The sequence below is a fragment of the Staurois parvus genome, unplaced genomic scaffold (genome assembly GCF_062004578.1).
Source record: "Staurois parvus isolate SC_StPar_1 unplaced genomic scaffold, SC_StPar_1.0 ptg000574l, whole genome shotgun sequence".
Classification (NCBI taxonomy): Eukaryota; Metazoa; Chordata; class Amphibia; order Anura; family Ranidae; genus Staurois; species Staurois parvus.
In genome coordinates this window covers 5,461,753-5,486,514 of record NW_028318370.1, presented here as the reverse complement: position 1 = coordinate 5,486,514, position 24,762 = coordinate 5,461,753, and the positions used below count along the sequence as shown (strand labels likewise).

Here is a 24,762-nt window from a genome sequence, read left to right as displayed (position 1 = left end):
GTTACTGAGTGCCAGAGAATTGTTACTCAGGGACAGACAGAATTGTTACTGAGTGCCAGAGAATTGTTACTCGCACAGACACAAAATTGTTACTTGCACAGACACAGAATTGTTACTCGCACAGACACAGAATTGTTACTCGCACAGACACAGAATTGTTACTCAGGGCCACAGAATTCATACTCAGGGACAGACAGAATTGTTACTGAGTGCCAGAGAATTGTTACTCAGGGACACCTAATCGTTGAATTAAATAGTATGTCAGACAACATGCAGAGGAGTGGCAGAGGAGGCAATGTTTTAGGAGCGAGCAGACGTGGCAGCAGAGGAAGGGGTCGAGGCAGCAGTATTCGCAGCCAGAGGCCAGTGCTCCCGGTGTCATCCAGCGGTCGTGTCTCCACCGACAACCCTGCCGTCATTGATTGGTTGGCTCGGTCGTCTTCCTCTTCCCAGGTCACCTCTGACACCTACAGCCAACGGTCGGTGGGTACGTCAGACACAACCGTTAGTTGGCATGGCCCGGGACCAAGCCCACTGAAATCACGTGTCCTCTACCTGCCCCTGTCCTTTGCTGTTCCCTCACCAAGCGAAGTATCGCATGCTGTGGGCTCAGCCCCACTGTACAGTGAGGAAGAGCTAACAGAGGGCGGTCAGGAACGGGGGGAGACATCGGCCTTTTCAGCAGCCAAGCGAACAAGTACTGGCGAGGAGAGTGGCTCGGTAGCCGGTCTAGAGACAGGTCTGTCTCCTGACCCAGACGCAGCCGAGGGGGCTAGTAGTGAGGCGGAGACCCTACTTGATGATGAGGAGGTTGATCGCACTTGGCAGCCTCGTCGTCATCAGGCAATTTCTTCCGCATCATCAGGAGAAGAGGGTGGCAGCTTGGCAGCGAGCAAAACAGTCGGTGGGTTGCCCAGGAGACAGCAGCAGGGTCGCATCAGTGTCAGTGGAGCCAAACGTCCACGGAGTAGAGCACCAGCTCCACTGCAGCCTACCACCACGGCCAGTAGTGGTGCCGGTGCGCACGGAGGAAGTAGCAGTCAGCCAGTGAAGAGTAGCGGGGGCAAAGTTTCCTACTCGGTGGTGTGGCAATTTTTCCTCAAGCCGCCCGAGGAAGTAAACGTAGCCGTATGTCGACTATGTGGCCAGAAATGCAAGCGTGGCCAGGGGGCCCATGTTGGGACTACAGCGTTGCGTCAGCATATGCAGCGTCACCATTCGGTGGCCTGGGAAAACCGTGATAAACATACGGCGGTTCTGCCTGCCCCAGCCCCCGCTCCATCACCCGCTCCGTTACTTGCTCCGTCACCCGACGTCGTCAATCGCCCTCTATCAGCCAGTCAAGGCTCCAACACCTCTGCTGAGGGGAGTTGTCGCTCATTGGCATCTTCCGCTCGTTCAGATGCTCCTTCTCCTGCTACTCCTCTTCTCGGATTCCGTCAACAGTCTTTCTTGGAATCCGTATCCAAGAGACAACAGTTTGCGAGCACGCACCCGACGGTGCAAAAGCTGAACGTCCTCCTGTCCAAGTTGCTGGTGCTGCAGTCCCTCCCTTTCCAACTGGTGGACTCAGCACCTTTCCGAGAAATGATGGCTTGTGCCGCGCCGCGGTGGAGAGTGCCAAGCCGTCATTTCTTTGCCCAAAAGGCAGTGCCAGCCCTGCATTCACATGTAGAAGAGATGGTGGGCCAGTCTTTGAGCATGTCGGTCTCTGCCAAAGTGCACGGCAGCGCCGACGTGTGGAGCTGTAACTACGGTCAGGGACAGTACATGTCATTTACGGCCCACTGGGTGAACGTGGTGCCGGCACAGCCGCACCAGCAACTTGGACAGGTCACGACGCTTTTGCCTCCACGTTTGCACGTCCTTGGTCCAGCAAGCATGTCCGCCTCTACCACCTCTTTTTCCGCCGTGTCCTCAGCCGCCACCCCCGTGCCAAGTCCCATTACCCGACCGGCATATCACATGTGCAGGGCGCAACGGTGTCACGCTGTGCTGCACCTGGTATGCCTTGGCGAACGTAGTCACACAGGGGAGGAACTGCTGAGTGTAATGAACAGAGAAATCGACAGATGGCTGTCTCCGCGCAAACTAAAAATCGGAACCATGTTGACTGACAACGGAAAGAACATGGTGTCTGCTCTGCGTCAAGGAAGGTTGTGCCATGCGCCATGCATGGCTCACGTGTTCAATCTGGTTGTCAAGCGGTTCCTAAAATCCACCATCCCACTGCAAGACATCCTTAAAATGTCACGTAAACTGTGCATGCATTTCAGCCATTCCTACACCGCAAAGAACACCCTCATTGAGCTGCAGCGGCAGAACGGAATTCCACAGCATCGCCTGATCTGCGACGTTGCAACAAGGTGGAATTCAACCCTACACATGTTAGACCGCCTTTACGAGCAGCGAAAGGCCATCACCGATTTCCTGATGTTACAAGCGGATAAAGGTACTCCCCTGTGTAACTTAGATGTCAGCCATTGGCAGCTCATGCGTGACACCTGCCGCTTGCTCAGGCCCTTTGAGGAGGCCACGCTATTCGTGAGTCGGCAGGACTATGGGATGAACGACGTCATTCCTCTGTTGCACGTCCTGGAACAAATGCTGTTAACAATGGCTGGTCAGGGTGCGGTAGACGTGGCGCACAGATCTCAACGCCACATGACCCCTGTGGGGGCAGGACAGGAAGAAGAGGAGGAGGTAGAGGAGGACATTTGTGCTCAGGAATTATTGAGTGAAATGGGTGGTTTTTCCACTCAGCGGACAGGAGTGGAGGAGCAGGAGCATCTGGTAGAGGAGGAGGAGGAGGAGACAGAGGACCCAGACGCACCGTGGCAGTATGCTGTGGAGATGGAGGCAGGGAGTCCCTCGCATTCCTTGGCACAAATGGCCCATAGCATGCTCGGTTGCTTGCGTAGCGACAGCCGAATAATAACCATCAGACAGAGGGATGACTTTTGGCTGTCCACCTTGTTGGACCCTCGCTACCGGTCCAAAATGGTGGCCTTTTTCACACCTGCTGAGAGGGAGGCCAAAATTACGTACTATAAAAACCACCTATGTAGTCAGTTGGTCTCTGCCTTTGTGCGCCATCGTCCATCCTCAGACACTGTGGGCCCTGTGCGCTCGCGTTCCGCTGGCATGGCAGCAGGGGAGGGGTGGGGTGGTAGGAGCAGTGGCAGCTCCACCAGCAGCGGCTGCCTCAGTCTGCAGTCGATGATGAGTAGCTTTCTTCACCAGCGCAGTGAGGAAACTACTAACCAGCCGCAGCAGCAGCAGCAGCATCAGGTGGACCTGGAGCAGGAGCTCAAACAACAGGCTTGGGCCTACTTGGACAGCACCCTGCCAACCGAGGTAGACAATCCCCTTGACTACTGGGCAACGAAACTTGACCTTTGGCCCCAACTAGCTGAATTTGCCCTTGAAAGGCTGTCATGCCCGGCCAGTAGCGTGGCATCGGAGCGCGTGTTTAGTGCGGCAGGAGGTATTGTAACTCCGCGGAGGACACGACTGTCCACCCAAAGTGTGGAGAGACTCACGTTTGTGAAAATGAATCAGGCGTGGATTAGTCTGGATTTCAAACCACCAGTTCCTGACACAACTGACTAAATCCGCCATGAATCATGCCTCAAACATGTGCCACTTTCAGGTCTCCTCACACTGCTGGTGTGTTGAATTTTTTGACATAGGGTGCTGGCAGATTACGGGCCTCCTATAGCTGCTGCCAGGCCCCTAATCTGCCATAGGCCCCTATATACCACCTCCTCCTGCTGCTGCCAGGTCCAGAGTCTCTCATGGGTCCCTGTACGGCCTCCCATTGCTGCTGTCTCCATCGCCACACTCTGCTGCCATGTGCCACTTTCAGGTCTCTTCACACTGCTGGTGTGTTAAATTTTTTGACATAGGGTGCAGGCAGATTACGGGCCTCACATAGCTGCTGCCAGGCCCCTAATCTGCCATGGGCCCCTATATACCACCTCCTCCTGCTGCTGCCAGGTCCAGAGTCTCTCATGGGTCCCTGTACGGCCTCCCATTGCTGCTGTCTCCATCGCCACACTCTGCTGCCATGTGCCACTTTCAGGTCTCTTCACACTGCTGGTGTGTTAAATTTTTTGACATAGGGTGCAGGCAGATAACGGGCCTCACATAGCTGCTGCCAGGCCCCTAATCTGCCATGGGCCCCTATATACCACCTCCTCCTGCTGCTGCCAGGTCCAGAGTCTCTCATGGGTCCCTGTACGGCCTCCCATTGCTGCTGTCTCCATCGCCACACTCTGCTGCCATGTGCCACTTTCAGGTCTCTTCACACTGCTGGTGTGTTAAATTTTTTGACATAGGGTGCTGCAAGATAACGGGCCTCACATAGCTGCTGCCAGGCCCCTAATCAGCCATGGGCCCCTATACCGCCTCCTCCTGCTGCTGCCAGGTCCAGAGTCTCTCATGCCATGTGCCACTTTCAGGTCTCTTCACACTGCTGGTGTGTTAAATTTTTTGACATAGGGTGCTGGCAGATTACGGGCCTCCCATAGCTGCTGCCAGGCCCCTAATCTGCCATGGGCCCCTATATACCGCCTCCTCATGCTGCTGCCAAGTCCAGAGTCTGTCATGGTCCCTGTACGGCCTCCCATTGCTGCTGTCTCCATCGCCACACTCTGCTGCCATGTGCCACTTTCAGGTCTCTTCACACTGCTGGTGTGTTAAATTTTTTGACATAGGGTGCAGGCAGATTACGGGCCTCACATAGCTGCTGCCAGGCCCCTAATCTGCCATGGGCCCCTATATACCACCTCCTCCTGCTGCTGCCAGGTCCAGAGTCTCTCATGGGTCCCTGTACGGCCTCCCATTGCTGCTGTCTCCATCGCCACACTCTGCTGCCATGTGCCACTTTCAGGTCTCTTCACACTGCTGGTGTGTTAAATTTTTTGACATAGGGTGCTGCAAGATAACGGGCCTCACATAGCTGCTGCCAGGCCCCTAATCAGCCATGGGCCCCTATACCGCCTCCTCCTGCTGCTGCCAGGTCCAGAGTCTCTCATGCCATGTGCCACTTTCAGGTCTCTTCACACTGCTGGTGTGTTAAATTTTTTGACATAGGGTGCTGGCAGATTACGGGCCTCACATAGCTGCTGCCAGGCCCCTAATCTGCCATGGGCCCCTATATACCGCCTCCTCATGCTGCTGCCAAGTCTAGAGTCTCTCATGGGTCCCTGTACGGCCTCCCATTGCTGCTGTCTCCATCGCCACACTCTGCTGCCATGTGCCACTTTCAGGTCTCTTCACACTGCTGGTGTGTTAAATTTTTTGACATAGGGTGCAGGCAGATTACGGGCCTCACATAGCTGCTGCCAGGCCCCTAATCTGCCATGGGCCCCTATATACCGCCTCCTCATGCTGCTGCCAAGTCCAGAGTCTGTCATGGTCCCTGTACGGCCTCCCATTGCTGCTGTCTCCATCGCCACACTCTGCTGCCATGTGCCACTTTCAGGTCTCTTCACACTGCTGGTGTGTTAAATTTTTTGACATAGGGTGCAGGCAGATTACGGGCCTCACATAGCTGCTGCCAGGCCCCTAATCTGCCATGGGCCCCTATATACCGCCTCCTCATGCTGCTGCCAAGTCCAGAGTCTGTCATGGTCCCTGTACGGCCTCCCATTGCTGCTGTCTCCATCGCCACACTCTGCTGCCATGTGCCACTTTCAGGTCTCTTCACACTGCTGGTGTGTTAAATTTTTTGACATAGGGTGCAGGCAGATTACGGGCCTCACATAGCTGCTGCCAGGCCCCTAATCTGCCATGGGCCCCTATATACCGCCTCCTCATGCTGCTGCCAAGTCCAGAGTCTGTCATGGTCCCTGTACGGCCTCCCATTGCTGCTGTCTCCATCGCCACACTCTGCTGCCATGTGCCACTTTCAGGTCTCTTCACACTGCTGGTGTGTTAAATTTTTTGACATAGGGTGCAGGCAGATTACGGGCCTCACATAGCTGCTGCCAGGCCCCTAATCTGCCATGGGCCCCTATATACCGCCTCCTCATGCTGCTGCCAAGTCCAGAGTCTGTCATGGTCCCTGTACGGCCTCCCATTGCTGCTGTCTCCATCGCCACACTCTGCCATGTGCCACTTTCAGGTCTCTTCACACTGCTGGTGTGTTTAATTTTTTGACATAGGGTGCAGGCAGATTACGGGCCTCACATAGCTGCTGCCAGGCCCCTAATCTGCCATGGGCCCCTATATACCGCCTCCTCATGCTGCTGCCAAGTCCAGAGTCTGTCATGGTCCCTGTACGGCCTCCCATTGCTGCTGTCTCCATCGCCACACTCTGCTGCCATGTGCCACTTTCAGGTCTCTTCACACTGCTGGTGTGTTTAATTTTTTGACATAGGGTGCAGGCAGATTACGGGCCTCACATAGCTGCTGCCAGGCCCCTAATCTGCCATGGGCCCCTATATACCGCCTCCTCATGCTGCTGCCAAGTCCAGAGTCTGTCATGGTCCCTGTACGGCCTCCCATTGCTGCTGTCTCCATCGCCACACTCTGCTGCCATGTGCCACTTTCAGGTCTCTTCACACTGCTGGTGTGTTTAATTTTTTGACATAGGGTGCAGGCAGATTACGGGCCTCACATAGCTGCTGCCAGGCCCCTAATCTGCCATGGGCCCCTATATACCGCCTCCTCATGCTGCTGCCAAGTCTAGAGTCTCTCATGGGTCCCTGTACGGCCTCCCATTGCTGCTGTCTCCATCGCCACACTCTGCTGCCATGTGCCACTTTCAGGTCTCTTCACACTGCTGGTGTGTTAAATTTTTTGACATAGGGTGCAGGCAGATTACGGGCCTCACATAGCTGCTGCCAGGCCCCTAATCTGCCATGGGCCCCTATATACCGCCTCCTCATGCTGCTGCCAAGTCCAGAGTCTGTCATGGTCCCTGTACGGCCTCCCATTGCTGCTGTCTCCATCGCCACACTCTGCTGCCATGTGCCACTTTCAGGTCTCTTCACACTGCTGGTGTGTTTAATTTTTTGACATAGGGTGCAGGCAGATTACGGGCCTCACATAGCTGCTGCCAGGCCCCTAATCTGCCATGGGCCCCTATATACCGCCTCCTCATGCTGCTGCCAAGTCTAGAGTCTCTCATGGGTCCCTGTACGGCCTCCCATTGCTGCTGTCTCCATCGCCACACTCTGCTGCCATGTGCCACTTTCAGGTCTCTTCACACTGCTGGTGTGTTTAATTTTTTGACATAGGGTGCAGGCAGATTACGGGCCTCACATAGCTGCTGCCAGGCCCCTAATCTGCCATGGGCCCCTATATACCGCCTCCTCATGCTGCTGCCAAGTCTAGAGTCTCTCATGGGTCCCTGTACGGCCTCCCATTGCTGCTGTCTCCATCGCCACACTCTGCTGCCATGTGCCACTTTCAGGTCTCTTCACACTGCTGGTGTGTTAAATTTTTTGACATAGGGTGCAGGCAGATTACGGGCCTCACATAGCTGCTGCCAGGCCCCTAATCTGCCATGGGCCCCTATATACCGCCTCCTCATGCTGCTGCCAAGTCCAGAGTCTGTCATGGTCCCTGTACGGCCTCCCATTGCTGCTGTCTCCATCGCCACACTCTGCTGCCATGTGCCACTTTCAGGTCTCTTCACACTGCTGGTGTGTTAAATTTTTTGACATAGGGTGCAGGCAGATTACGGGCCTCACATAGCTGCTGCCAGGCCCCTAATCTGCCATGGGCCCCTATATACCGCCTCCTCATGCTGCTGCCAAGTCCAGAGTCTGTCATGGTCCCTGTACGGCCTCCCATTGCTGCTGTCTCCATCGCCACACTCTGCTGCCATGTGCCACTTTCAGGTCTCTTCACACTGCTGGTGTGTTAAATTTTTTGACATAGGGTGCAGGCAGATTACGGGCCTCACATAGCTGCTGCCAGGCCCCTAATCTGCCATGGGCCCCTATATACCGCCTCCTCATGCTGCTGCCAAGTCCAGAGTCTGTCATGGTCCCTGTACGGCCTCCCATTGCTGCTGTCTCCATCGCCACACTCTGCTGCCATGTGCCACTTTCAGGTCTCTTCACACTGCTGGTGTGTTTAATTTTTTGACATAGGGTGCAGGCAGATTACGGGCCTCACATAGCTGCTGCCAGGCCCCTAATCTGCCATGGGCCCCTATATACCGCCTCCTCATGCTGCTGCCAAGTCTAGAGTCTCTCATGGGTCCCTGTACGGCCTCCCATTGCTGCTGTCTCCATCGCCACACTCTGCTGCCATGTGCCACTTTCAGGTCTCTTCACACTGCTGGTGTGTTTAATTTTTTGACATAGGGTGCAGGCAGATTACGGGCCTCACATAGCTGCTGCCAGGCCCCTAATCTGCCATGGGCCCCTATATACCGCCTCCTCATGCTGCTGCCAAGTCTAGAGTCTCTCATGGGTCCCTGTACGGCCTCCCATTGCTGCTGTCTCCATCGCCACACTCTGCTGCCATGTGCCACTTTCAGGTCTCTTCACACTGCTGGTGTGTTAAATTTTTTGACATAGGGTGCAGGCAGATTACGGGCCTCACATAGCTGCTGCCAGGCCCCTAATCTGCCATGGGCCCCTATATACCGCCTCCTCATGCTGCTGCCAAGTCCAGAGTCTGTCATGGTCCCTGTACGGCCTCCCATTGCTGCTGTCTCCATCGCCACACTCTGCCATGTGCCACTTTCAGGTCTCTTCACACTGCTGGTGTGTTTAATTTTTTGACATAGGGTGCAGGCAGATTACGGGCCTCACATAGCTGCTGCCAGGCCCCTAATCTGCCATAGGCCCCTATATACCGCCTCCTCATGCTGCTGCCAGGTCCAGAGTCTCTCATGGGTCCCTGTACGGCCTCCCATTGCTGCTTTCTCCATCGCCACACTCTGCCATGTGCCACTTTCAGGTCTCCTCACACACTGCTGGTGTGTTGAATTTTTTGACATAGGGTGCTGGCAGATTACGGGCCTCCCATAGCTGCTGCCAGGCCCCTAATCTGCCATGGGCCCCTATATACCGCCTCCTCATGCTGCTGCCAAGTCCAGAGTCTGTCATGGGTCCCTGTACGGCCTCCCATTGCTGCTGTCTCCATCGCCACACTCTGCCATGTGCCACTTTCAGGTCTCCTCACACACTGCTGGTGTGTAGAATTTTTTGACATAGGGTGCTGGAAGATTACGGGCCTCCCATAGCTGCTGCCAGGCCCCTAATCTGCCATGGGCCCCTATATACCGCCTCCTCATGCTGCTGCCAAGTCCAGAGTCTGTCATGGGTCCCTGTACGGCCTCCCATTGCTGCTGTCTCCATCGCCACACTCTGCCATGTGCCACTTTCAGGTCTCCTCACACTGCTGGTGTGTTGAATTTTTTGACATAGGGTGCTGGCAGATTACGGGCCTCCTATAGCTGCTGCCAGGCCCCTAATCTGCCATGGGCCCCTATATACCGCCTCCTCATGCTGCTGCCAAGTTCAGAGTCTGTCATGGGTCCCTGTACGGCCTCCCATTGCTGCTGTCTCCATCGCCACACTCTGCCATGTGCCACTTTCAGGTCTCCTCACACTGCTGGTGTGTTGAATTTTTTGACATAGGGTGCTGGCAGATTACGGGCCTCCTATAGCTGCTGCCAGGCCCCTAATCTGCCATAAGCCCCTATATACCGCCTCCTCATGCTGCTGCCAAGTCCAGAGTCTGTCATGGGTCCCTGTACGGCCTCCCATTGCTGCTGTCTCCATCGCCACACTCTGCCATGTGCCACTTTCAGGTCTCCTCACACACTGCTGGTGTGTTGAATTTTTTGACATAGGGTGCTGGCAGATTACGGGCCTCCTATAGCTGCTGCCAGGCCCCTAATCTGCCGTAGGCCCCTATATACCGCCTCCTCATGCTGCTGCCAGGTCCAGAGTCTCTCATGGGTCCCTGTACGGCCTCCCATTGCTGCTGTCTCCATCGCCACACTCTGCCATGTGCCACTTTCAGGTCTCCTCACACTGCTGGTGTGTTCCATTTTTTGTCATAGGGTGCTGGCAGATTATGGGCCTCCCATAACTGCTGCCAGGCCCCTAATCTGCCATGGGCCCCTATACCGACTCCTCATGCTGTGACGTTGCAACAAGGTGGAATTCAACCCTACATATGTTAGACCGCCTTTACGAACAGCAAAAGGCCATCACAGATTTCCTGATGTTAAAAGCAGATAAAGGTACTCCCTGTGTAACTTAGATGTCAGCCATTGGCAGCTCATGCGTGACACCTGCGCTTGCTCAGGCCCTTTGAGGAGGCCACGCTATTCGTGAGTCGGCAGGACTATGGGATGAACGACGTCATTCCTCTGTTGCACGTCCTGGAACAAATGCTGTTAACAATGGCTGGTCAGGGTGCGGTAGACGTGGCGCACAGATCTCAACGCCACATGGCCCCTGTGGGGGCAGGACTGGAAGAAGAGGAGGAGGTAGAGGAGGACATTGGTGCTCAGGAATTATTGAGTGAAATGGGTGGTTTTTCCACTCAGCGGACAGGAGTGGAGGAGCAGGAGCATCTGGTAGAGGAGGAGGAAGAGGAGACAGAGGACCTAGACGCACCGTGGCAGTATGCTGTGGAGATGGAGGCAGGGAGTCCCTCGCATTCCTTGGCACAAATGGCCCATAGCATGCTCGGTTGCTTGCGTAGCGACAGCCGAATAATAACCATCAGACAGAGGGATGACTTTTGGCTGTCCACCTTGTTGGACCCTCGCTACCGTTCAAAAATGGTGGCCTTTTTCACACCTGCTGAGAGGGAGGCCAAAATAACGTACTATAAAAAACACCTATGTAGTCAGCTGGTCTCTGCCTGTCTGCGCCAACGTCCATCCTCAGACACTGTGGGCCCTGTGCGCTCGTGTTCCGCTGCCATGGCAGCAGGGGAGGGGTGGGGTGGTAGGAGCAGTGGCAGCTCCACCAGCAGCGGCTGCCTCAGTCTGCAGTCGATGATGAGTAGCTTTCTTCACCAGCGCAGTGAGGAAACTACTAACCAGCCGCAGCAGCAGCAGCAGCATCAGGTGGACCTGGAGCAGGACCTCAAACAACAGGCTTAGGCCTACTTGGACAGCACCCTGCCAACCGAGGTAGACAATCCCCTTGACTACTGGGCAACGAAACTTGACCTTTGGCCCCAACTAGCTGAATTTGCCCTTGAAAGGCTGTCATGCCCGGCCAGTAGCGTGGCATCGGAGCGCGTGTTTAGTGCGGCAGGAGGTATTGCAACTCCGCGGAGGACACGACTGTCCACCCAAAGTGTGGAGAGACTCACGTTTGTGAAAATGAATCAGGCGTGGATTAGTCTGGATTTCAAACCACCAGTTCCTGACACAACTGACTAAATCCGCCATGAATCATGCCCCAAACATGTGCCACTTTCAGGTCTCCTCACACTGCTGGTGTGTTCCATTTTTTGTCATAGGGTGCTGGCAGATTACGGGCCTCCCATAGCTGCTGCCAGGCCCCTAATCTGCCATGGGCCCCTATACCGCCTCCTCATGCTGCTGCCAAGTCCAGAGTCTCTCATGGGTCCCTGTACGGCCTCCCATTGCTGCTGCCTCCATCGCCACACTCTGCCATGTGCCACTTTCAGGTCTCCTCACACTGCTGGTGTGTTCCATTTTTTGTCATAGGGTGCTGGCAGATTACGGGCCTCCCATAGCTGCTGCCAGGCCCCTAATCTGCCATGGGCCCCTATACCGCCTCCTCATGCTGCTGCCAGGTCCAGAGTCTCTCATGGGTCCCTGTACGGCCTCCCATTGCTGCTGTCTCCATCGCCACACTCTGCCATGTGCCACTTTCAGGTCTCCTCACACTGCTGGTGGGTTCCATTTTTTGTCATAGGGTGCTGGCAGATTACGGGCCTCCCATAGCTGCTGCCAGGCCCGTAATCTGCCATGGGCCCCCGTACCGACTCCTCATGCTGCTGCCAGGCCCGTAATCTGTCATGGGCCACTGTTGTCGCTTGTTGGCATATTCCGCTCGTTCAGATGCTCCTTCTCCTGCTACTCCTCTTCACGGATTCCGTCAGCAGTCTTTCTTGGAATCCGTTTCCAAGAGACAACAGTTTGCGAGCACGCACCCGACGGTGCAGAAGCTGAACGTCCTCCTGTCCAAGTTGCTGCTGCCAGGCTCGTAATCTGTCATGCGCCCCTGTACCGCCTCCTCATGCTGCTGCCAGGTCCAGAGTGTGTCATGGGCCCCCGTACCGACTCCTCATGCTGCTGCCAGGCCCGTAATCTGTCATGGGCCCCTGTACCGCCTCCCCATGCTGCTGCCAGGTCCAGAGTGTGTCATGGGTCCCTGTACGGCCTCCCATTGCTGCTGCCAGGCCCGTAATCTGCCATGGGCCCCTGTACCGACTCCTCATGCTGCTGCCAGGCCCGTAATCTGTCATGGGCCCCTGTACCGCCTCCTCATGCTGCTGCCAGGTCCAGAGTGTGTCATGGGTCCCTGTACGGCCTCCCATTGCTGCTGTCTCTATCGCCACACTCTGCCATGTGCCACTTTCAGGTCTCCTCACACTGCTGGTGGTTTCCATTTTTGTCATAGGGTGCTGTATGGCCTCCCATTGCTGCTGCCTCCACCGCCACACTGTGGCTCCACACTCTGGTTTTGGCCCCGTGACTGCCCAAATGAGTGAAGTGTGCGGTGATTCTAAGATCGACGGCACTCATCTGCATGTCATACTGACTGACAGTATTATTTCTCTTCCCCAGCAGACTCCAAGGGCATTTAAATTAAAGGTACAGTGTTCTGCACTAATATTAAGTCTCTCTGAAGCCTAGAAACACCCTTTTTTAAGTTAAATTCACAGCGAATTTATTCGACTCGAATCGAATATTGTCCACGAATTCGCCGAATCAGTCGAATCGAATTTTTCATTTCTTCGCTCATCTCTAGTTGTAACACTTGATTGTAATTAGGGGCGGACTGACAACTCATGGGGCCCCCAGGCAATAGGGGATCATGGGACCCTGTGTCCTTGCCCACACTCAAACCACACCCAAAAAAGCCTATGAAAGGTACCAGGGGCATCTCATGGGGCCCCTTACTGACCCCGGGCCCTGGGGCAGTGCCCGAGCGTCCAAATGGCCAGTCCACCCCTGATTGTAACACTTGGTGTTTTTCTTACAACGCAAGATTTTTATTTCACCATACTAGGCCCCTTTCACACTGACTGTCCGATTGGGTCCACCTGTCATTTTCTCAGGCAGACCCGATCGGACCATACATACACTTCTATGGACTGGCGGGTGTCAGCGGACAAGTGTCCACTGACACCCTCCGGCATCTGATCCGATCCTGTACACCAAAAGTTCCCCATCTATTCAGAACAGATTGGATGAAAGTCGGGTGGAACCGGACAGGTGGTCTGTTTCCATCAGACCGCCCCATAGAAAGAGTGGGCTGTGTCTGTGTCCGGTCTGCAGCAGAAGAGTGCACACAGACCTGTCATCAGTGGAAAGATCCCTTGCTGAGCAAATGGATCCACTGGCAGGTCCACCCCATCTGAAAGGGGCATTTTATGCTTTTATTGTAACACTTCATGTTTCATGTAAAACATTCAGCTTATGTTCTGCTGATGAGGCTCCATTAAAATCTGGGCGTTCTGATTCTGCCAGCAATTTGAAAACGCTCTGGGAACATAAAAAATTGCACAATGCAAGTTTTAGATGCCATTCATTTTACTGGGCACCTAAAAACGCAGTGCAGTTCTACCGCAATTTTGTGCACAAAGGTAAACCTTGTGTGTTCAGCAACCCCCCCCCCCCCAGCCCCACCTAATACTTACCTGAGCCCCATCTTGATCCAGCGATATGCACAAGAGCCTCAGTTGTCCCGGGTCTCTCCCTCCTCACTGGCTGAGACAGCAGCGGGAGACATTGGCTATCGTTACTGTCAATCACAGCCAGTGAGCCAATGAGGAGAGAGCAGGGGTGGGGCCAAGCCATGCTATGTGTGATTGGACACACAAAGCAGCAGCTCAGGAGTGAGCCTGCCTGGGTGCCCCTATAGCAAGCTGCTTGTTGTTGGGGGCACTTGGTAGGAGGGAGGGGCCAGAGGGGCTGGTCTGTGCAAAATCACTGCACAGAGCAGGTAAGAATGACATGTTTGTTATTAAAACTTTAAAAAATGTGCCTTTACAATAATTTTAAATTCAGGTACTTGTATTAAGAAAATAAATGTAATGATATATTAATGAACACAGAGCTGCATTCATTGGTGATTTGTATATCTGCCTGGAGATCGGACAGTACACCTATCCTGCAGATGGAACGTCCAGATACTGTAAATTCTAAAGCCATACAAGAGGAAGTGGTGAAGAAAAAAGTAATTTTCGTTTTCTAGAAAAATGAGAATGCAGACAGCTTAACATAAGTACAACGTGAAATTCTATCCATATTTCTATGTTAAAGCCCAATTCCATGGAAAGCAAAAATTCTCCCTTACAGTAGGGCTACCTCTGCACTGCAAGGGTTAAATGCTTGCTTCCAGGGGGCGGAAAAACTATTTTATATTCCAATCCTCTGCTACCCATGCAGATGGCACTCCCCCATGCTCTGGTGGTGGACTGTCCCTTGACAGCCTCATCTTGAAGACATCGGGGACATCTGGCCATAGGGAAGAACAGGTTGCCGAGTTCCTACAGCCTAGATCCCTAATGCTCACCCTGTGGCCTAAGGACCACATTTGGCCCCTTGGCACTTTTTTGTGCACCCTGGGGGCCACGGCAGACATTGCTCTGTGTTTCCCTATTGCCCTGTAATAGTAGAGATTTCTAGCAATCTCATATAATATGTCCCCAGTCCATGTCTGTCTTCCGAAGCATATCTCCAGTCTTCAACAATTCCTATAACATGTTCACAGTCTCTTATAGTCTCCTATATCATGTCTGCAGTCTCTGACCATCTCTTGTATCATGCCTGCCATCTCTGACCATCTCCTTTATCATGTCTGCCATCTCTGACCATCTCCTGTATCATGTCTGCCATCTCTGACCATCTCCTGTATCATGTCTGCCATCTCTGACCATCTCCTTTATCATGTCTGCCGTCTCTGACCATCTCTTGTATCATGTCTGCCATCTCTGACCATCTCCTGTATCATGTCTGCCGTCTCTGACCATCTCCTGTATCATGTCTGCCATCTCTGACCATCTCCTTTATCATGTCTGCCGTCTCTGACCATCTCTTGTATCATGTCTGCCATCTCTGACCATCTCTTGTATCATGCCTGCCATCTCTGACCATCTCTTGTATCATGTCTGCCATCTCTGACCATCTCCTGTATCATGTCTGCCGTCTCTGACCATCTCCTGTATCATGTCTGCCATCTCTGACCATCTCCTTTATCATGTCTGCCGTCTCTGACCATCTCTTGTGTCATGTCTGCCATCTCTGACCATCTCTTGTATCATGTCTGCCATCTCTGACCATCTCTTGTATCATGCCTGCCATCTCTGACCATCTCTTGTATCATGTCTGCCATCTCTGACCATCTCCTGTATCATGTCTGCCATCTCTGACCATCTCCTTTATCATGTCTGCCGTCTCTGACCATCTCTTGTGTCATGTCTGCCATCTCTGACCATCTCTAGTGTCATGTCTGCCATCTCTGACCATCTCTTGTATCATGTCTGCCATCTCTGACCATCTCTTGTATCATGCCTGCCATCTCTGACCATCTCCTGTATCATGTCTGCCGTCTCTGACCATCTCCTGTATCATGTCTGCCATCTCTGACCATCTCCTTTATCATGTCTGCTGTCTCTGACCATCTCTTGTGTCATGTCTGCCATCTCTGACCATCTCCTGTATCATGTCTGCAGTCTCTGACCATCTCCTGTATCATGTCTGCCATCTCTGACCATCTCCTGTATCATGTCTGCCGTCTCTGACCATCTCCTGTATCATGTCTGCCGTCTCTGACCATCTCCTGTATCATGTCTGCCATCTCTGACCATCTCCTGTATCATGTCTGCCATCTCTGACCATCTCCTGTATCATGTCTGCCATCTCTGACCATCTCCTGTATCATGTCTGTCATCTCTGACCATCTCCTTTATCATGTCTGCCATCTCCTCTATCTCCTCTTAATCTCCTCTTCTCAAGAGAGAATACTTTCAGTTCCTCTAATCTTTCCTCATAGATACACAGAATATAGCTGGATATAACATTTATAGGTAAAGTTGATCCAGGGAATATCCGATTGCCTCTCGGGGGATCAGGAAGGAATTCTTTTCCCAGCCGGAGCAAATTGGATCATGCTTTGCTGGGTTTTTTGCCTTCCTCTGGATCAACTGTGGGTGTAGGATTATAACTTTTTTTTTTTCTATGATTGAACTGGATGGACTTTTGTCTTTTTTCAGCCAGACTAACTATGTAACTATGTAGCTGAGCTCCTCCATGCCTCTTATCAGTTTGGTTGCCCTTCTCTGTACTTTCTCCAGTTCCCCAATGTTCTTTTTGTGAATTGGTGCCCAAAACTGAACTGCATTTTCCAGATGAGATGTTAATAATGATTTGTACCGGAGCAATACTTTTTGGGTAGAGTAAAGAAGGGATATAACCTCTGTTGTTTTGTGATCTGTAACCTATTGTGGATATTTCCCCTCACTTTCTGTACCATAGCCAAAACAGGAAGTGAGAGGAACACCCTTCACAGTGAGGGAATCCCTGGTTGTCACCAGACTTAGTGTCCCTATTGGAGGATTGCCACTCTATTCCTGTACTGGTGACAACCCAAAATTTGGGATTTTTTTTTCACTCTCAGTGATAACAGTCACCAGGACTAACAGAGAGGGTGACTCTCCCAAACCGGGGCACAGACAGAAAAAATAGAAACCTGGCAGGGATTCCAATCCCTCTCCATTCCATCCAAAACAACAACAAAAATGTTGTCTTTAGCCCTTTCACACTGTGCGAGCTGGTTGCAGGAATCGCATGTATTCCAGCACCCTCAATCACAGCTCACTCAGTACTTCTCAATGACTGCAAGAATGCAGACAGAGAGAAAGAGAAATGATTGCTTTTACATCCTATATGGGTGTAAAAGCAATCAGTGTAAAAAAAAAAAAAAAATCTTCATCACCCCCCACAAGTAGTACAGTGTCACCATGGTGACACTGTACTGCTAGGGTGACAGTATGTAAATAAAAAAATAAAAAATAATAATATAAAACAAATAAAATAAAAATGTAAAAAAAAGTTTAAAAATTATAATTTTTGGTTATAAACTAATTTGGATTTTTTTTTTTTACTAAAAAAATAACGGAATAAATTTTGGCCAAGATTTATGATGAAATATTATTTATTTGCAAATTGTTTTTTAAAAAAACACTTTTTTTCAAAATTTTTGGACTTTTTCATTTACATAGTAAAAAAAATAAAAATCCCAGCGGTAAATAAATACCACCAAAATAAAGCTTTATCTGTCTCAAAAAAATGGTAAAAAATTCATATGGGAACAGTATTGCATGACCGCGCAATTGTCATTCAAAGTGTGATAGCGCTGAAAGCAACATCTCCAAGATACGTACATTCCTAACCCCAGACACTACTAAACTCATTCACTCCCTTATTATCTCAAGACTCGACTACTGTAACTCCCTCCTCACCGGCCGACCTCATCACAGACTATCCCCGCTTCAGTCTATCCTGAACTCAGCAGCCAGACTCATCCACCTTACCAACCACTCTGTACCCCCTCTGTCATTCCCTCCACTGGCTTCCGATTGCCCAATGGATAAAATTCAATTTACTAACACTGACGTACAAAGCTATTCATAATACTGCCCCAAACTACCTCACCAACCTGATACCCAAATACCACCCAACCCGTACTCTTCGCTCCTCACAAGACCTCCTACTCTCTAGCTCCCTGGTCTCCTCCTCCCATGCCCGACTCCAGGACTTCTCCAGGTCTTCCCCATCCTCTGGAACTCACTACCCCACTCTATCAGCTCACCTTTAGGCACACCCTAAAAACCCATCTCTTCAGGGAAGCCTACCCCGCCCTCACCTAACCACTGATCTCCTCCACTCCTCCCACCACTCCATCCCCCACAGCCACTTCCTCCTGTACCACTATCCCCTCCCTCCTAGATTGTAAGCTCCAAGGAGCAGGGCCCTCGAACCCCTCGTGTATCACAATGTATTGTTACTGTATTGTCTCATGTTCTGTTCCCCACTCTAATATACAGAGCTGAGCAAACTTTTTGGCGCTATATAAATACTGTATAATAATAATAATAATTTTATCTCAGCAGTCCTTCAGCAAGGATGTCAAGTGCCTGTCAATCAGGTCAGCTCTGACCCCCAAAAGTTTTTTTCACATGTAGTAGACCAGTGAGTTCCTTTCTATTAGATGTTTGGTGCCCAACTAGATTTAGGCATGGGGGGTGCAGAGGTGGGGTGGTCCAGTCATAGATCATTGGAAGGGTGTTGATGGGGTCGTGGGCTTCCCCGACACATGGTGGGGACTTTATGAAGAGGCAAAGGTTCACTGCCTGTTTTTTTAGGACTGGTCTCAGACAAATTTTATGGTTGCTGGGAAATTCCCCTGAGTAATGCGTAGAGTTCACATACAAGTGATGTGCGGATGGTTGTCACAGTCGCCTATAATTTTCAGGAAGTTAATGGTGTTTTTTTGGGGGGAAACTGTAGAGTTTGTATTGTATTCATATTGCAGGCAGAATCTATATTCCTATTTTGGCCTGTGACCTATTGCTTCAATCTTGATACAACATTTTTAGATGTTTCGTTGTTTTTCTATATTTTTAGAAACACCAAATACCTGTACATTTATAGATTTGTTTGCATTTTCTAAATAGTTTGAATACATTCTCTTCTTAATTTAACCCACTTGATTTCCGGAAAGATTTGACTCCTTTCATGACCAGGAAATTTTTTTGCTATTCAGCACTGCACTACTTCACCTGCAAATTGCTTGGTAGTCGTGCAACGCTGTACGCAGATGAAATTTGTATAATTTTTTCACACAAATAGAGCTTTTTTTTGGTGGTATTTGATCACCACTGTGTTTTTTATTTTTTATTATTATACACGAGAAAAGACTGAAAATGTTTTAAACCCCGCCCCCCCCTCAATATTTTCTACTTTCTGTTATAATACATATCCAATAAATAAGTAAAAAAAATCAAATTTCTTCATAAATTTAGGCCAAAATGTATTCTGCTACATGTCTTTGATAAAAAAAAAATCCCAATATGTGTATATTAAGTGGTTTGCGTGAAAGTTATAGCGTCTACAAACTATGCTATATACTGGAATTTACGCATCTATGACACTATACTGGTAATGGCAGTGATCAGCGTCTTATAGTGGGACTGATGACAGTGTGGTGGACAATTTGACGCTAACAGACCCTTACTAGGAGGTATACTAACTGACTACCTGACACTGACATAAATATTGACACTAATATAGTGATCAGATATAATACTGTATACTAATGATTAATGACACTGGCTGGGAAGAGATTAACATCAAGGGGTTAACTGTGTGCCTAACAAGTATAATGTGTGTAATAGGTACTGCTTTTACTAAGTAATCTGGCTGTCTTTTTTCCTGCTTTGCGGGGAGAAGAAACAGCCAGATGGCTGCTCTGTGTACAGAGTCCTTTGAGTTTGTAAACACAGAACTCTGTGCTGTGATTGGACACAGCCAATCTGAAGGTCTCAGCCATAAATCATTGGCTGACACCTGCTGACAAAATCACGCTGTGTCCAACCAGGAGTAGGGGGGTGAGGCGCATATGTATGCCCCGAACCCAGAGGTAAGCTGTCCTGCCTCCACCTAATAACTGTCCTTTTATATTCTCCATCAGCTCATCCCCCACATGTATTACCTTTTGTATCTGTTGACCCTCCCTCTTAGATTGTAAGCTCCATGAGCAGGGCCCTCTGATTCCTCCTGTATTGCATTGTATTGTGACTGTGCTATCTGCCCTCATGCTGTAAAGTGCTGTGCATACTGTTGGCACTATATAAATCCTGTATAAGGATAACTTCCATATATTTGTCTATTAGGTTTTTTTTTCTATGATTGCCAGTGCCATCTACTGGCCATATGGTCGTATTTTCCTGAAATTCCTCAATCAGAAAAAACACTGCATTATGACCAGTAGATGGAGCTGGTGATCATAGGAAAGACTCATATTAGTAAGATTAAGGTGGTTATTTGCAACAGCTTGTGAATTTTTTTATGAATATTTATTGTCATGTTAACCAAAGTATACTGAAACTGCCAACCATGGTCTGGGTATGTTGGCTTTAGTGATATCTGGTCATTAAGAGACCGATTGGTTTCTATAGGGCAAATACCTACAAACCCCATTGAGCTTGCTCTTTTATAAATGCAAAAAACTACAAAGGGCCTCTGGGTATGTGGATTTTGAGTAACGGGGACATTGGCCTTTCCTATGCTGCCTCAAAGATGACAGCCTAAGTTATAGAGCCATTGGGGAACACTGTACGGCAGGGGCATCAAACTAGAGGCCCACCAGCTATTGTGAAACTACAAGTCCCATCATGCCTCTGCCTTTGGGATTCATGCTTGTAACTGTCAGCCTTGCAATGCCTCATGGGACTTGTAGTTTGGCAACAGCTGGAGGGCTGCCAGTTTGACGCCCCTGCTGTACGGCCTCTCTCTCTCTCTCTCTCTCTCTCTCTCTCTCTCTCTCTCTCTCTCTCTCTCTCTCTCTCTCTCTCTCTCTCTCTCTCTCTCTCTCTCTCTCTCTCTCTCTCTCTCTCTCTCTCTCTCTCTCTCTCTCTCTCGCCATTGCAGGAAAATTGTGCCTGTAGCATCTTTTGCAAAAATCATTCCACAGAAATGTTGTAGGGTTTAACAATTTAACCACTTCCTTCCTGACCAGGCCATTTTTTGCGATAGGGCGCTGCGTCACTTTAACTGACAATTGCACGGTCATGCAGTGCTGTACATAAATGACATTTATGTCCTTTTTCCCCACAAATAGAGATTTCTTTCGGTGGAATTTGATTGTCTCTGCGGTTTTTATTTTTTGCGCTTTAAAAAAAAAAAAGACCGACAATTTTGGGGAAAAAAACAATATTTTTGACTTTTTACTATAAAACATATCCAATAAAAAAATTTTAAAAAATCAAATTTCGTTATAAATTTAGCCCAAAATGTATTCTGCTCCATGTCTTTGCTACGTGTATATTAATTGGTTTATGTGAAAGTTATAGCATCTACAAATATATACTGGAATTTTTATTTCAATTTTTTTATACTAATAATGGCGGCGATCAGCGATTTATAGCGGGACTGCGGCTGGCATTCTGACACTGGGGGGAACTGACTAACTATCACTGACATTCCTAGTGACACCAATACAGTGATCAGTGCTAATAAAAATCACTGACACTGTACTAATGGCATTGGGCAGGAAGGGGTTAACATCTGGGGTGATCAAAGGGTTAACTATGTGCTCTTTTTCTGTGTGTATTTTACTAGGGAAATATGCTGTGCAGAGTAATACACAGCAGCATGTCCTTGCTGGCAGGAGAGAGACCTGTGTTGTTTACACGCAGGTCTCTCCCCTGTCACTGTTTCTTGGCGATAGCCGGGTGCCGGAGGGGAATCTCTGGACGGAACCCGGTGATAGATATCTGTAGTTGCCAATGGCGGCACGTATGTGCCCCCTTCCCGGAAATGCAAATCACATATATATATATATATATATATATATATATATATATGTGATTTTGTGCAGCCCTGCCGCCCTGTAGCAGTACATCTGCTATAGGGCAGAGGGGAAGTGGTTAAAGTTGAACTTAACTGCATCTGAGCACCATAAACTAAAAATACTGTTTAATTAAATTTTAACAATGAAAGCAAACTCCCCCATCCATCCGTGTCTCCATGCTTTTTGTTGTAAAGTCACTTTGAAAAATACCCCCCACCCCCTAGCATTTCTAGCTGCCATCTTGAGTAAGGGCAGATGGTTCATGCAGCATTTACTTCCTGGTATCCATCTGCCTTTAGCTCAGGCATGTAGGGAGGAGGATGTGTTTAGTTGAGAAAACCCCTCCTGAAGACTCCTGGGATGTATGACATCATTTGGGCCTCGGCCAGAAACCAGGAACTAACTGAAGAAATTAAAAAAAAAGTTTAAAACAAGTGAACATAATATGCCTTCCTATCTATTTACTAATGTTAGCAGCATAAAAATGAAAAATAATAATTGTTGATTGAGAGAGTTTAGTTTTTTCACAAAAGACCACTATGAGCTCGCCCTTATCCACTTCTTAGTAATCCAACTGATGACAATGGGATGGACTGCTGTCATGTCTCTAAGTTTGAGTATCACTGGGACTAACCGGAGTATCTGCTGTTTTATTTACAGGGAGAACTAAACATGGCTAACATTTTGGCGATCATCTGTATGCTGTCATTTCTGGGTAAGAATAATTCCAATTTATGTTCATGAAAGTGTGAAGAGGCATGCAAAATAATTGCTGAATCATAACTAGGATCTGCCATCATCATAAACTGTAACCACATAAGGTCCAAGTCACAAATAATTAACACAGGAGTAAGGATCTTTTGCCAAGTGACTGCCATTTTCAAATGTTATTAACTCTCAGTTGAAGATAACTGTCATTTTTTTTTTAGCTTTGTGAATTCCTCCCACTCCTGTGACTTTTATTATTCATTCTGTGTAAATCTGTGTGCCATGAATCTTGTGTGAAAACATTTAGGGCCGGTTCACACCATAGAAACGCAGTCCAGATGTGTTTCCAGATGCGCGTTTTTGACGCGTTCCGGTGCATTTGTGATGCGTTTTGATGCTTTCCAATGCATTTTTTTTATGCTTTCCGGTTCATTTTCCCCCCTTTCTTTACCTTCAATTTTAAATAGGGATATGTGTGTTCCAGTGTGTTTTTGGTGCGTTTTGGTGTGTTCCTGTGCATTTTAATGCGTTTTACCGCGTTCCAGTACAGTTCTGTGCAGGAAAAATGCAGCCTGTTCTACCTTTTTTTTCAGCAACCGAAACAAACTAAAACTGCAAGCACAGAACTATGACATTAACAAACAAATAACCTACTTTCTGTGTGTTTTGGATGCAGAAACTCAATAGAGCAGCAGATTTTGAAATACTCAGACCAGCCCATCTGGCACCAACAGCCATGCCACATTCAAAATCACTTAAATTCCCTTTCTTCTCCATTCTGATGCTCTATTTGAATGTCAGCAAGTTGCCTTCATCACGTCTACATGCCTAAATGCATTGAGTTGCTGCCATGTGATTGGCAGATGAGCAATTTGTATTACCAAGCAATTGATCAGGTGTAGCTAATAAAGAGGCCGGTGAGTGTTTGTATTGTGGTCTTGAAGTCGAATTCCAGCTTATACCGAACTATCCTTAAAACTGTCCCCTTCCCACACCTAAGACTGATGCTAACTAACCTGTGTTAGAAAGATGTATATACTTACCTCCACTCCGGTCCGGTCATGTGATTCAGCCAGTGGCGGTTGCAGGGGAGGGGAGAGAGCGCCCAACAATGGCTGGTAATACCCGGAGTGATGATGTCACCCATAGGCTTCAATGGCCCATCTGCTATCGGCGCGTCCTCTTCCCCCCTCAAATTGCACTGGACACAGGAAGATCACGTGTTCAGACCTGTCAGGGCAGGAGCTGGGGAACGGACAGGCAGGCCTAATAGCAAAGTAACGCACTGACTGACGACAACCACCACCCACAGGCCAAAGTCCCTGAGGGCGCGGAGTCTAAGTCCCAGGCTGCCCTTCACCAGGGCCCCTGATGGTGGGGATGGACTTGATGCAGCCAGGAACCAGGTCGCGGCCCCTGAGACACCTCAGTTGCGGTAATGGCCACCGCCAATGGCTGGTGGAAAAGACAATAGATTAGTCAGGCAGGCCGGGTCAACAACAACGGGACAAACCGGTACAGGACAGCAGACGAGAATCACAGGTCACGAGCCGGGTTCAGCAACGGAGGGTCAGATCAAAGGAGAACACACAGAATAGTCGCGTCACAAGCCGAGTCAGATTCCAGGAGAGTCAGAACAGAGTAATAGCAACACAAGTGCAAAGAGCATGTGCGGACCACAGGCTTATATGTCATCAGCCACACCCCTCTGGGGGATGGACCTCAGAAACCTGAAGGCATAAAGGATTCCCACCATGCTCAGCAGAAATCCAAGATGGATGCCAGCACATGGAGTAACATAGCCTCTGGGAAAAGGTAGGACCTTGACAAGACCAGAGCAGCCTGAAAATACATAAGTACAGTATATACATTTTTCTTACATAGATTAATTAGCATGGGTGTTAGGAGGGGAGAGGACAGTGTTCATGCTAGTTAGATGTAAGCTGGAATTCCACTTTAATTGAGTGCTATTGACTTTCCGCTCTATGATCTGTGCAATCACTTCAACTACCCTCCTGTTTTTAAGGTTCTAGAGCTGTAAGGTATGTAGGTGCTTAACCTGTGGCCCTTCGGCTGTTTCAGAACTACAAGTCCCATCATGCTCTGCCTTTGGGGGGGTCATGCTTGTAACTGTCAGCCTTGCAAATCCTCATGGGACTTGTAGTTTGCAACCTGGAGGGCCAAGTTTTGCATTATGATAAACAAGTCACAAGTCTGTGACAGATTTGCATACTGCCATCTTAATATGTGCAACTGATGCAACTTTAATGATAAATGGGTGACACAG

At 49.6% G+C, this 24,762-nt stretch overlaps 1 protein-coding gene across 2 annotated transcripts in view; it reads left to right on the top strand.

Annotated features, from left to right (window-relative positions):
* The window catches only part of LOC149450484 (T-lymphocyte activation antigen CD86-like), an 83,880-nt gene that overhangs the window by 31,210 nt on the left and 27,908 nt on the right, over window positions 1–24,762 (top strand). For both annotated transcript variants that reach the window (XM_089691929.1, XM_089691930.1), the window contains exon 2: window positions 22,428–22,482. In XM_089691929.1, coding sequence (XP_089548055.1) covers window positions 22,440–22,482 — 43 coding nt within the window. In that variant the 5' untranslated portion in view covers window positions 22,428–22,439. The remainder of the gene's footprint in view (window positions 1–22,427; window positions 22,483–24,762) is intronic.